Here is a 13,648-nt window from a genome sequence, read left to right as displayed (position 1 = left end):
CCCTTGGTCTACGTTTCCCTGGAACTTAATCACTTAGAGACTATGTTCGGAATAACTCTCTAATAACAATGATAATAACTATCTCATAACAATGATGATAATAACTCTAATAAATGATAATAACTACCTCATAACAATGATAGTAACTCTCTATTATACAACAGTTAGTTCCGACCAAGTAATTTGATTCGACAAGAGGCATTCCATGAGTGCCAATATACAGTATAACAGCACTGGAACTTTTAACTATATGTATCACTCCGCCGCTCAGGTGTTCTATTGTTTGTGTTCGGGTTACTAGGTAACCGTCCAGTTGAAGTTCAGTTGCGGAACTATTTTCTGTTGGCGGAGCCAAAATAAATGATTAAATAAACGATCAAATCATAATCTGTTGTCGCTTATTACTGTTAACTAATAAATGACGCTGTAGAACTGTTGTATAAAAGCAATATCACACTTGAGGTCGTGCTGTTATACTGAATATCAGCACGGCTGTGATTCGGCCGTAGGTACGAGGCCGCAGGCCGAGTACCGAAGACAATTAGTGCTGATATTCAGTATAACAGCACTCCCTCTCGTGTGATATTGCTTAAATAACAACTCTCTAATAACAATGATAATAACTATGTAATCACAATCATAGGGAGGCATGTACCCCGGGCAGGGCCAGCCCTTCCACCAGCGCAACTCAGACGAGGAAGAGGAGGATGAGGAAGGGTACAACCGGCACCGCAGGACCGGGGCCTCAGTGGACGACTTCCTCAGAGGGTCTGAACTGGGCCGGCCGGTGAGTCAGAACTAAACAGAACAGAACCCAGAACCTGCTGTCATCAAGCAGAACAGAACCTCCTGTCCTCTGCCCACTTTATTTAGGTTGCCATGGTACCATGGACCCAATGCATTAGTCACAGAAGTAGATATATCCCCAAGCTATACCGCGTTGAAATCGCTCACAAAATGTAGCTAACAGAGGATGGAAACCTGTTTGAAACGAGTGACTCGTCACCAAATGTCGAACCAATCGAATTAGCTAATTAGCTCAATAGCTAACGCCTTCGTCGACTAGATTTTGCGTATAGAGCAGCACACTTCTGGCGAGACAGAATTCAGCCGTTCCTTCAGGTTTTGTATCGTTTTCTTAACACTTAACACACCCCTCACGGTGACCCCTGTGAGTAAATAGAAAATTCTATCTTTGCACTCGATCAAATTTCAGGACCCTTCTTTCATGACTTTTCCTAGATATGTGCGTTCTACCACCCAGTATCCTTACATTTTCAAAATCACTTCAGGATAAGCTAGTATAAAGCTGTTTTGCAGTTTTGCAGGAGGTGTGTTTGTGTAGGAGGCAGGCTAAAAAAAGAAGCGCCCTCTAGTGATCTCTGTGTGTAAATAGCAGATTTACATTCTAAAAATGGGGTCTATTTGACCCCCAAGGCGGCTCTACTAGTATGTAAAATAGGCACGGCTGTTGTAGTGTTAAATGTTACGAGCTACCATACTGTAGGCAACAACAGTTCCCCAAAAAGACAACATCACACATCACAACAAGTCATCATCTATGAACGTGTGGGGGGAGGGTTCCTAAAATGTAACATCCAATGAAATTGCGAGCTTGTTTTCCCATCGCTCTGTCCAGATTCAATCCAAGCCACATGCTAATATAACGTTCCCCAGACCTATTAATGTCTAACTGCTCAGTCCAGCATACCTCAGATCCGGTGTTTCCAGCTAGAGCATTTGGGGTCCATAGGAGGCTATTGTGAAGTGAAGTGAATAGGTAGTACACTTCACAGTACATAGTGTATGTATAATGGTGGTAGCCTAGAGGCTAGAGAGGCCAGCTAGCAATCGGAAGGTCTCTGGTTCGATCCCCGCTTGAAGAGGGGATGCTATGTGTGCTAGTGACTGGAGGGTTGCTGGCATCATATATAAGGTGCCTACCACTGCCGTTGTGCCCTTGAGCAAGGCACTTAACCCCCCTAATTGCTCCAGGGGCGCTGACTATGGCTGACCCTGTGTCTCTAGAGCCAAAAATTAATTTTGTTGTACTCTGTGCAAGGTTGATTAGATTAGGTTGAATCTAATCTAATCTAATGTCACTCTGTTTGTGTGTGTGTACAACCACCGTACTGCAGTACATGGTGCACAGTCGTCAAGATGACCCTGTGTGTGTGTGTGTGTGTGTGTGTGTCTGTGTGTGTGTGTGTGTGTGTGTGCGTGTGTGTGTGCGTGCCTCTCTCGTTTGTGTGTGTGTGTGTGTGTGTGTGTGTCTCTCTCTCTCTCTCTCTCAGCCCCAGTTCAGCCACAGCGAGGAGTACCACAGTGACAGCAGCCGGGGCTCGGACCTCTCTGACATCATGGAGGAAGACGAGGAGGAGCTGTACTCTGAGATGCAGCTGGAGGAGGGACGAAGACGCAACTCACACAGCGCTCTCAAGGTAACTGCGGTAACCATGACCTCCTCAGCCAGCCGACCGCGACCTCTAACCCTACATCAGAAGAAAGAGCTGTTATCTTATCTTAGCGCTTACAGTCAAGCCTTGTTGATTTGTCTTGTTTAACACTGGAACAGCCGTGCCTTTTTTACCTACTATAAGAGCCGCCTCGGGGGTCAAATGACCAGTCTTTACAATGGAAAGCTGCTATTTACACACAATGACCACTATTTACATTTACCACTATTTGTCCGTCTTTTAAATTAGCCTGCTTCCTACACGGAAAAACTGCAAAATATCTTCATACTACCTTATCCTGATGTGATTTAGAAAATGTAAGGATACTGAGTGGTAGAACGCACATATCTAGGAGAAGTCATGAAAGGAGGGTCCTGACATTTTTTCTAGGGCAAAGATGGGGGCCATTTCTTTACCCACAGGGTCAAATGACCCCACCCATGGCTGTTGAGTGGCTAGTGTTAAGTATATGATGGAACACAATGCCTAAGGCAGCGCAGCACTGCAACATCAACAACATATAACAAGGATCATATAATAGATCAATATAAACACTTAAGAGTAATAAACAGTAAATATAATTCAATAGAATATATAGTTGGGTCCCTGTTGGGTCATGTGTGCTGCCTGGTTGTCTACATACTATATGAATCGTTCCTGTCACACTTAACAACAACTTAGGGTTAGCACGCACCCTCCGTTCTGCTGCCACCAACCTCCTCAAGACCCCCAGGACCAAGCTCCGCACCATGGGGGATCGGGCTTTCTGCTGGGCTGCTCCCAGGCTGTGGAAGGCTCTCCCTGGCCACCTAAGGACACCACAGTCTGTGGATGCTTTTAAACGAGGCCTTAAAACCTACCCTCTTTAATAGAGCCTTTTATTAGCCTTTTTTATTAGCCTTTTTTATTGTTTTATTATTTTTATTTGTATTCTTGTTTTTAATCTGTAGCACTTTGAGTACATTTCCTTATGTAAAGTGCATTACAAATAAAATACATTTTTATTATCTTGGTTTCAAGATAATTAGATTCAACTTTATTGTCATTGCAGTGTACATGTACCAGACAACGAAATGCAGTAATGCAGCAATAATGAGATTGCAATGAGTTGGGAAGTCGTTTTTTTTTGGCGGGGGGGGTTCGTTCGTTTCAGGACTGTTGACAGACTGTTGTCTCTGTGTGTTCCTCTCAGATCATCGGCAACAACCCCTCGGGAGGGCGGCTGGACCGAGAGACGGGCCGGCGGATCCCCCACGGCGGACCCCAGCCCCAGAGACGCCCCCTCATGGTCCCGTCCATTGGTCAGTAGGGTCACGTGGCCCGGACGTGACAGAGAGGAGAGGATTCTGGGAGATTGTTTTGAGTGTTTTTGTTTTGTTGTCGTTGCTTTTGGTGTTCTCTGTGCCCTTAGTAGACGTCGTGCTTTTATTGTGGAACTCTTCCCATGAGCCTCTCTGTGTCTACAGCTCACCTCTGTGTATCTGTAACCATGCTCATGCCTGCACAGTAGCCTACGTAGCGCTCACACACTTCCCTGAGTGCACATACACAGCTTATCAGTCAATAGCAGTGTTCACAAAGGCCCTTAGCCGGCAGTCAGCGACTATGCACACTACACCAGTGAGGTTATTCTCTTCTTAACACACTTCAAGAGATTTTTCCAATTATAAGATTGCCTGCTTTTTTTTTCTGTCCTGTTTTTCATCGCTATCCATATGTAGCGTTAGTATGATATCAACATTATCGAAGCTAGCTTAGCTAGCTCCTCCGAGCGAATGAGTGACCAGCGTGCTGTAACCCCCGCCCCCCCCCCCCCCTCCGTGTGATTGGTTCTCTTCCTGCCTGTAGAGATTACCACAGACTGTAACAGTGAGGGGAACCTCTCCCCCATCACCGACGATGTTTACTATGGCAGTGTAGCGCGGCACAGGACCACGCTGTCGTCACGGCGACGCGCGGGCCCCAGGCCTCCGTATGGTACGTGCTGCCCCCGCGGTCTCTCTCTCTCTCCCTCTCTCTCTCTCTCTCTCTCTCTCTCTCTCTTTCTCTCTCTCTCTCTCTCTCTCTCTCTCTATCTCTCTCTCTCTCCCTCTCTCTCTCTCTCCGCCAACGCCGCGAGGGCTAACGGGAGAGAGAAACAGCGCCTCAAACGAGCCGCCTAGCGTAGCATGATCCACTGCACTGCACCGCACCAAAATGGCGGCTCAGGGGGCCACACTCGGGCCACAAGATGGCCGCCCCCACTGTTGTGGATTGAATGACTGCTGCTCAGAGAATGCTCCTCCCCTTTACTCCCTGCACTGAACTCCCATCAGATGCCTGCTGAACCCCCCCCCGCCCCCTATACCCTATCCCCCCCAATATAACCACACCCACCACACTGTTACTAGGGTCATGCATGTTTGGGTGAGAAAAGTCAGGGGTTTTGCTTATTTGAATAAGATGACTGTCCATTGACTCCAATGTGACATTAGAACAGGACAATATTTACAATGGAAAACAAAATGTCCTCTTTTCATAGTATGAGTGAGAGTTTTAGTGAAAATATCCCAATAATACTTGAGACGATATTATAGTTTTTTCTGCTTCTACAGTACAAGTTGCACTTACTTACATAGCCGTACATCGAGAACGTTTTCGGTTCACGTTGTTGACGTTCTTACATGCGCACGATGCTGACGATCTGATTTCACTTCCTGCTCAAGGGTTCAAAACACGGACAGAAAACGTTTTCACTGGAGCTTCATAGAGCACAGTCAGTAACAGAGAACAGTCAGTAACAGAGAACAGTCAGTAACAGAGGACAGTCAGTAACAGAGCGCCTCATACTGTCGCCCCCTCCTGCTGCAGCATGGCAGCATGGTGCACCACAGGGTCCAGTCCTCGTGCCTGTCTGTGTGCGGTCCTACGTGTCTATGTGTCCTCCTGTCTCCAGCCAATCACTGTGTCTGTGTACTGCTCCATGTCTGGCTTGCTCTCCATCCATCTGTAAGTGTACTGTACCCGCCCCGCCCCGGAGGCCCCTCCCTCACCACGGTACAGTAGAACCACAGTAGAGAACACTGTGACCTCACTGTGACCTCACAATGGTGGCGTCCAGTACGACGAATGGATAGTGTCGTCGTGTCATCTCTGTGTCCCCGCTGAAGGAACCAATGGATGGACTGACCGCAGAGCTGCGCTCGCATGCAAAGAGAAAAATATTATTTGATGAGGTCATAAATACTTTCTATGAGGTCACGCTCGATCCATTGTGTCAGTTCTGCATGGTTACCATGGTTACCTGGTTGTTTGGTCTGTCACTTGTAAATGACGTGTCGATGATGATGATGATGATGATGATGATGCACCATGCTGGATATAGATGCCACTTCCCCTTGCGTGAGTCTAAGCACAACAGCATGCATGATTGTTTTAACGAGCGTCCTAACAGGCAGTCACTGTCTGTTGACGTTCTAGTAAAAGTCTTTACTCTACTATGCTGTAGAGATGTAGAGATGAATTCTTGACAAATGTAACTTTATTTCAACACCACATAACAGCATAATGACCATGCCCCGATACTAGCCTAGATGACCATACTACCATACGTGACAGCAGCTGGTGAAAGGGGGGAACAAGTCGGCAACCGACCAAATGTTCAGACTTTTATTCCGAAAAATGTAACTCACTGAATCCATCGCATTGCAATATTTTGGCGAGTGTGTCTTTGATTTTCCGACAACGTTTCAGTAAAACAATTACAAAGTGATTTGAAATAAATTAAGTCACCACCCACAAATGAGCTTAACATTTCATCCAGTCCAATTTCTTTACATATTATTTCAGAATAAAAGTCGGAACATTTGATCGGTTGCCGACTTGTTCCCCCATTTCCCCAGCTGCCGTTACATAATACCACCATACCACCACCCTATCAGAAGCCGTGTGAGATGCAGTTTGATGTTGTCGTTCCTCTCTCTCTCTCCCGTGTCGAAGACGGCTACCGGGACCGAGAGCGCCGCTCCCCGCCCTACTACGACGAGTCGGAGACCGAGGAGTCGTTCCGGATCTTCGTGGCGTTGTTCGACTACGACCCGCTGTCCATGTCTCCCAACCCCGACGCCGCCGACGAGGAGCTGCCCTTTAAAGAGGGTCAGATCATCAGGGTGAGTCTGGGAGGGTCTTTAAAGAGGGACAGGTCATCAGAGTGAGTCTGGGAGGGTCTTTAAAGAGGGCCAGATCATTAGGGTGAGACTGTAGGGTCTTTAAAGAGGGACAGATCATTAGGGTGAGACTGTAGGGTCTTTAAAGAGGGACAGATCATCAGAGGGGGTCTGGGAGGGCCTTTAAAGAGGGCCAGATCATTAGGGTGAGACTGTAGGGTCTTTAAAGAGGGACAGATCATCAGGGTGAGTCTGGGAGGGTCTTTAAAGAGGGTCAGATCATCAGAGGGGGTCTGGGAGGGTCTTTAATTTTAATTTTAATTTTAAAGAGGGCCAGATCATTAGGGTGAGTCTGTAGGGTCTTTAAAGAGGGACAGGTCATCAGAGTGAGTCTGGGAGGGTCTTTAAAGAGGGTCAGATCATCAGAGTGAGTCTGTAGGGTCTTTAAAGAGGGTCAGATCATTAGGGTGAGTCTGTAGGGTCTTTAAAGAGGGCCAGATCATTAGGGTGAGTCTGTAGGGTCTTTAAAGAGGGTCAGATCATCAGAGTGAGACTGGACGCCCGCAGCACAGCTAGATACAGTATAAACATGTATTTGTCATTATATAGGGATGGGAATTGATGTAGATGTTATTGATAACCATTCAGAATCAGAATCAGAATTCAGAATTCAGATTCAATATACAGGAAATGTGCTTGGTATGGTTGGTGCATAAGACATAAATATACAAACAACAATATAATTGTTGTAAACAATGGAATAAACAATGGAATAAACAATGGAATAAACAACACTATATAAGCAATGGCAGAAAGGTGCAGAAAGGGGCAGAAAGGGGCAGTATTGATTCCATTATCAACGTGTCAACGCATCTGTTTTTGTTATCTCGAGTCTCTGAACAGAGTGTAGAATATCTGAACATAACATTTGAACATCAATTAAATGAGCTCAAGCAGCTGGTTGTAGCTTCAGAGCTATCTGTAGCAACAGTCTGTCTGTCATCATCTAACATGGATGAAGTGGGAGAATATTTGTACAGCATTTTGTTTTAATTGACGGTTTCTTAGTCAAAGAAGAAATCTGCTACGCCTGCCTGCGTGGCGCTAATGCTATTAGAATAGGATATGTACCTATCTGTAGGCTGGGTAATGAAATGCTGTGGGTTGGGGTTAAGCTCCTCTAGATCCTCAGCACAGCAACGATGCAGTCATAATGAAACAATAACATCAGGTACAGGTAGCAGCAGGGAGGGTGGATAAGTAGCAATAATAGTAGTGTGTGTGTGTGTGTGTGTGCGTGTGTGTGTGTGTGTGTGTGTGTGTGGGTGTGGGTGTGTGTGTGGGTGCGTGTGCGTGTGTGTGTGTGTACGTGTGTGAGAGAATGCAAATGTGCAGTTTGCAGTGTCAGCTAGAGAGCCTGTGTTGGGACTGCTATGTACGGGAATTGCACTTGATGCAATCGATGATGATCGTGGAAAATGTATGTTTCCCTCCCTCCCTCCCTCCTCTCTCCTCCCTCCCCCCTCCCTCCTTCCCTCTCTCCCCCACCACCCGCCCTCCCTCCCCCCTCTCCTCCCTCCTTCCCTCTCTCCCCCACCACCCACCCTCCCTCCCTCCCTCCCCCCTCCTCCCTCCCCCCTCCCTCCCTCCTCTCCCCCCCCCCCCCCCCCCCCCCTCCAGGTGTATGGTGATAAGGACACAGACGGGTTCTACAGGGGGGAGGTGCGGGGCCGATGTGGGCTGCTGCCCTGTAACATGGTGTCAGAGATCCGAGCGGAGGACGAGGAGACCATGGACCAGCTCATCAAACAGGGCTTCCTGCCCCTCAACACCCCCGTGGACAGGATAGGTGACACGACACACACAACACTCACACACAACACACACACACATACACACACACACACACACACACACACACACATGCTCAACACCCCCATGGATAGAATAGGTGACACAACACACACACACACACACACACACACACACACACACTCTCACACACACACACGCTCAACACCTACATGGATAGAATAGGTGACACAACACACACAGAATCTCTGTGGCACCACACACATGATATACACACAAAAACACAAATTCCACCTGGGAAAACACACACAGACACACAGGCACAGACACAGACACACACACACACACACACACACACACACACACACACACACACACACACACACCATCAAACTTATAGTGGTGGCCTAGGGGATAATGACCACTAGTTTGTAAGGCACTTAGCCCTATGTTACTCCAGGGAGACTGTCCCTAAATGGTCAAAATGTAATGTGAATGTAATGAAACATGACCTCCTGTGTGTGACAGTGTGTGACCTCTGACCCCTGACTGTCAGTGTGTGACCTCTGACCCCTGGCTGTTGTCTGTCACAGAGCAGAACAGGCGAGGCCTGCGGCGCGACCAGGCCACCCGTAGGATGGTGGCCCTCTACGACTACGACCCCAGAGAGAGCTCCCCCAATGTCGACGTGGAGGTACTGCAAGTAGAAATGGATACACACACACATACTGTAACCAGATGGACAGACAGACTGACAGACAGACAGTCAGTAGGGTCTTTATATCCTCTTCCTGTGTCTTTCTGTTTCCTCATAGGCTGAGCTGACCTTCTGTGCCGGTGACATCATCGCCGTGTTCGGAGAGATCGATGAAGACGGGTTCTACTACGTGAGTGTCCCTCAGATTTGGGTTCCTCTCGTGTCTGGAACGTCTCCTTCTCTCTGGTTCAGCACACAGGGTTTAGTCAGGTCTCTTTGACTCCCCGTCCCTCTCCCCCCCCCCCGCCCCTCCATGTTCTGGAGGCGACAGGTAGCCTAAAGGTCAGCAATCGATAGGTCACTGGTTCCATCCCCACTCCAGAAGGGAGCCCTAGATGTGAGCTGGTGACTGGAGGTTTGCATCATATCTAAGGTGCCGCTGTGCCCTTGAGCAAGGCACTTAACCCTTAACTGCTCAAGGGGCACCTGGATCGCCCTGGGAGGTGTGCAGGTGTGTTGTCTCAGGGGGTGTATGTGCAGAAAATACCACATTCCAAACAGTTAATTGGTAAACAGTGTTAATTTCGTCAGGCTATTTTACATTTATCATTTACATTTGGTCTTTTTAGTCTACAAAAGCTTTTTTCGTCGATGACTACAACTACACAACAAAATGTTTTTCGTTTTCGTCAACTAAAACTAGACTAAAAGGATCAAAATGACTAATGTGACTAAAAACTAATGTGCATCTTCGTCAAAGACTAAAGACTAAGACTCAAATGTAAAACAGCCTGCCGAAATTAACACGGTCTGCAAATCAGTCGTCAATTTTTTCGTTTGTTGGTCTGTTTGTTCTCCTCTCCTCTCTCGCAGGGCGAGCTCAACGGCCACCGCGGCCTCGTCCCCTCCAACTTCCTGGAAGAAGTGCCTGACGACGTGGAGGTGTACCTGACGGAGACGCCGGCCCGCTACCCCGCCCAGGACGAGCCCGCCAGCCGGGTGGAGGCCAAACGGGTACAACATCGCCGCTCTCAGCGCTAGGCCCTCTGTCCATCCATCCTCCGTCTCTTCTCTCTTGATTTTTGCGTCTCTCTCGCTTTCTCCACTTGCCGTCTGTTGTTCTGTTGTTCCGTGTGTGGGTGGTGTGCGTGCGTGTGTCGGTTGTGGGCGTGTGTGTGCGTGTGTGTGTCGTGTGTAAGTAACCGTGGTGACTATCAAAAAAAACACTAGCCCCCCCGCCCTTCGGTGAAGGGACTCAATCGCAGTCCAAACCGCTGCGATTTCCCCCCCCGCCTTTCTGACTTCCTGTCTTAGAAAGGGAGAAGCAAAGCCTGAGAGAGCACGGACAGAGAGATAGGACGTTGAACTGGGCCTGTGGCTACGCTGGTTTGGCGGAGCGTTGAACGAAGGAGATATATGTGGATATTTTGAAAAAGGCAAAAAAAAGTCACATTCCTTTGGTGGCGGGGTAATTGGGTAACTTCTTTGCACTGAAAACACAACATCAAAACATGGATATTGTGTGTTATTGATTAAGTGCTTTATGGACACGGTCTGGTTTACACCCTTTGTTCCTGGGAGGAAAGGGAAGGATTGGAGTAAACTGTAGTAGCGGCTGATGGGAAGGAAAATAGCAAAGCATGCCTTTTTCAAAAATAAACTTGATACCTTTTATATAATAGTCGACTTTATTGGCCCTACTGCTGTGTTTCCCCAGAGAGGCTTTGTTTCGTTTTGTATAATGCACACACGTAAAAATAAAATAAAAAATAAACTATTTTTCAGGCCCTGATGAAAGTGGATAGATATGCCATGTTTGATCTAAAAAACATAAAGAAGAACGTTACCACAGCAACAGTGAGACTTCCTGTAATGGTACCTCAATGGAAACAAATAAAAGGAAGAATTGGATATGAATAATCTTCATTTGCGATGTGTGTTCATGTTGTGTATTGTTTTTCTTTTCTTTTTTTTCTTTTTCGTAGTTGTTTTTTTTCTCTTCTGTTTTCATGGTGGTGTGGTGTGGTGTTTTTTATTTTTTTACTGAAATGATGATGTCACCACATCTGATTTCTTTTTTCTTTCACCTGCTTGGCAAAAAAAAAAAAAAAAAAAACGTAACAGAAGAAGATTGTTCATTTCACGTCATAAATGGCTCTGTCTGCCTCGTACAGTAAGTGAACAAGTAGAGATACCAGACTCACACATCTAATGCAGGGGATCTGTGGACATTTACATTATGTTAGCACTCAAGAGTACCGTGGTACTTAAAACTGGAGTACTGCCGTAACATTATCGGCCATAAACCTCACATTCAATTAGGCAACATCAAGTTGTCTAGGTTTGTAACTAAGTACTTGTGAGTGTTATCTGAATATTTATTTGGATCTTTAGTTACAAAGTCCTCTTTTGCAAAACATTTTGCAACGTTTTTAAGCCTGCAATGTAGTGGACCTGATATTTTCGGGCCTGTTTGTTTTTGCAAGCTGAAACGTTCTCCTAACTGTAGTTAAAGTACAGGTTAACACTTACTGTTAGGGCCTGCAAGTGAATTGTGAAGCCACATTTTACTCAAAGTTAAAACAAATTCTTGAGCTTTGACAACCCAACCCAAGTCGGTATGACTACCATACAGTCCAGAGTCTGTATGGCAGCGAATGCATTAGACCAGAGGCCTGGTATCTGCAGTTGTGTCTCTCTGGGTGTTGTACTGTATTCTACCGTGTGTGTGTGTGTGTGTGTGTGTGTGTGTGTGTCTCCCGTGGTTGCCGGGACGACCTGCCTCTGTGGTGTTATGATATCGTGCCCTTCGTTGGATGCCTTCCTCCTCAGTGTGTGTTCTTCATAGATGTGTGAAACATCTCTCCCGCCTCCCCCCCGCCTCCCCCCGCCACCCAGAGGTACAGGGGAGACGCTACACAACCATGCAGGGAACTCTGGGAACCCCCTTGTATGCAAGAAGACAGAACAGTCGGTTTTTTTCTTTTACCAAATCAAATATCCCTGAATCCCTCCTCCTTTGTGAAAATACACTCAGAAGTGTGTTTTGACGCCTCAACAGTTAACATGTAGCATATAATAGTGAGCCCCAAGGACACTTTTGCTTTCTATTTCCTGATAATTGCTTTTACACACACCTACTGTAGGCTAGCCTAGCGCACAATGATGGCAAACCCGCTGTGCTGTAGAACATTGAACACGAGCATTAAGGCGGGAATGTAATTAGACTCTTTAGAAACGGCCCTACTTGGCGCTGAAACCCTCACTCTATTCCTGCGGATGGGCTACTCTCAATTACAGATATCCTTGAGCCAGCGTGTGTCTTTGAGAGTCCCTGTGAATGCCTAGCATTACCGTAGCTGTAACAGGCTCTTCAGCTAGCATTACCGTAGCTGTAACAGGCTCTTCAGCTAGCATTACCGTAGCTGTAACAGGCTCTTCAGCTAGCATTACCGTAGCTGTAACAGGCTCTTCAGCTAGCATTACCGTAGCTGTAACAGGCTCTCCAGCAGACCCACGCTTCCACACAGAGAGAGAGAGGGTAGGCCACAGACTAGAGAGGGTGCTACTTGCTTGGTAACACCCTGCCCCTGCCCCCCCCCCCCCCCCCCCCCCACCACCACCACTTCCCCCCACCCTCACCTCCACCACCCTCCCATGGCCATCTCTCCTCAGGTAACCACGGAAACCACAGCAGAAGAGAGCTCGGCCACCATCCCGCCGCCCACCCGAGCGGCGTCCCCCACCGTGCGCCCCACCCTCCTCCCGGGGACCATGCGCCCCCTCAGCCCCACCAGGGGTCCGCGCGACCCCCGCGACCTCAACTCCAAAAAGAAGAAAGGGCTTCTGTCCAAAGGGAAGAAACTGCTCAAGAGACTCTCCCCGGTCAAATAACACGGGGGGGGGACCCCCCAAGCGGACCCCCCCCAAAGCGGGAGCCCCCCGTTGAGGACAGATGCTGGGCTTTAGCGCTCTCTGCCGCTCGGCAGACAAAAGCAATCAAATCGGTTGGTGATCCCCCCCCACAGCACACAATGGCAGTTGGGATTGTGTGCCTATGTATACAGGACAATTCTATGTGAGCCTAATTGAATATACTGTACTATACAGAGACAAGCGTTCACGTTCTAACGACGAATACACATACTAACAACGTCCGTGTCCTCGGTGCCGACCGCACAGAGGGAGGAACCTGCTCTCACGACATCACACACTATAGCTGTGATGTGATTTGAGACGGAGGGAGGGAGGGAGGGAGGGAGAAAAAAAGAAAAAAAAAGAGTTTAAAAACTAGGATTTTCATGACATTGTATTTTTCCCATTTCTTTCGTTCTGACAAAATGTAAAGGGATATTACTGTGTATTATTGCGACAGTGTTGGTCTAATATCGGTACAGGTACAACCCTTTTTACAATTTTGTTTCAACCAGGGTAACACATCACATCAAAGAATACTCTCTTTGTTTCGAGAGGGCTGACAGTAACAGTACTATGGTCGCTGTAACGTACTACTTCTACGGATCTTTTAACCAGTCCTG

The 13,648-nt window shown here is 47.4% G+C and overlaps 1 protein-coding gene across 1 annotated transcript in view; it reads left to right on the top strand.

Annotated features, from left to right (window-relative positions):
• rimbp2a (RIMS binding protein 2a) overlaps window positions 1–13,004 on the top strand; it is a gene marked incomplete at its 3' end in the record, with an annotated part of 36,396 nt that extends 23,392 nt beyond the window's left edge. Inside the window, exons 11-20 of the mRNA XM_080530305.1 lie at window positions 644–787; window positions 2,295–2,441; window positions 3,652–3,757; window positions 4,305–4,433; window positions 6,435–6,604; window positions 8,282–8,450; window positions 9,007–9,107; window positions 9,229–9,300; window positions 9,984–10,124; window positions 12,786–13,004. Of these exons, the coding sequence (XP_080386431.1) occupies window positions 644–787; window positions 2,295–2,441; window positions 3,652–3,757; window positions 4,305–4,433; window positions 6,435–6,604; window positions 8,282–8,450; window positions 9,007–9,107; window positions 9,229–9,300; window positions 9,984–10,124; window positions 12,786–13,004 (1,398 nt within the window). The remainder of the gene's footprint in view (window positions 1–643; window positions 788–2,294; window positions 2,442–3,651; window positions 3,758–4,304; window positions 4,434–6,434; window positions 6,605–8,281; window positions 8,451–9,006; window positions 9,108–9,228; window positions 9,301–9,983; window positions 10,125–12,785) is intronic.
• Window positions 13,005–13,648: the final 644 nt, after the last annotated feature.

This window comes from Nansenia antarctica, assembly GCF_963989245.1.
Source record: "Nansenia antarctica genome assembly, chromosome: 4".
Lineage (NCBI taxonomy): Eukaryota > Metazoa > Chordata > Actinopteri > Argentiniformes > Microstomatidae > Nansenia > Nansenia antarctica.
This window is presented reverse-complemented; position numbering and strand designations above follow the sequence as displayed.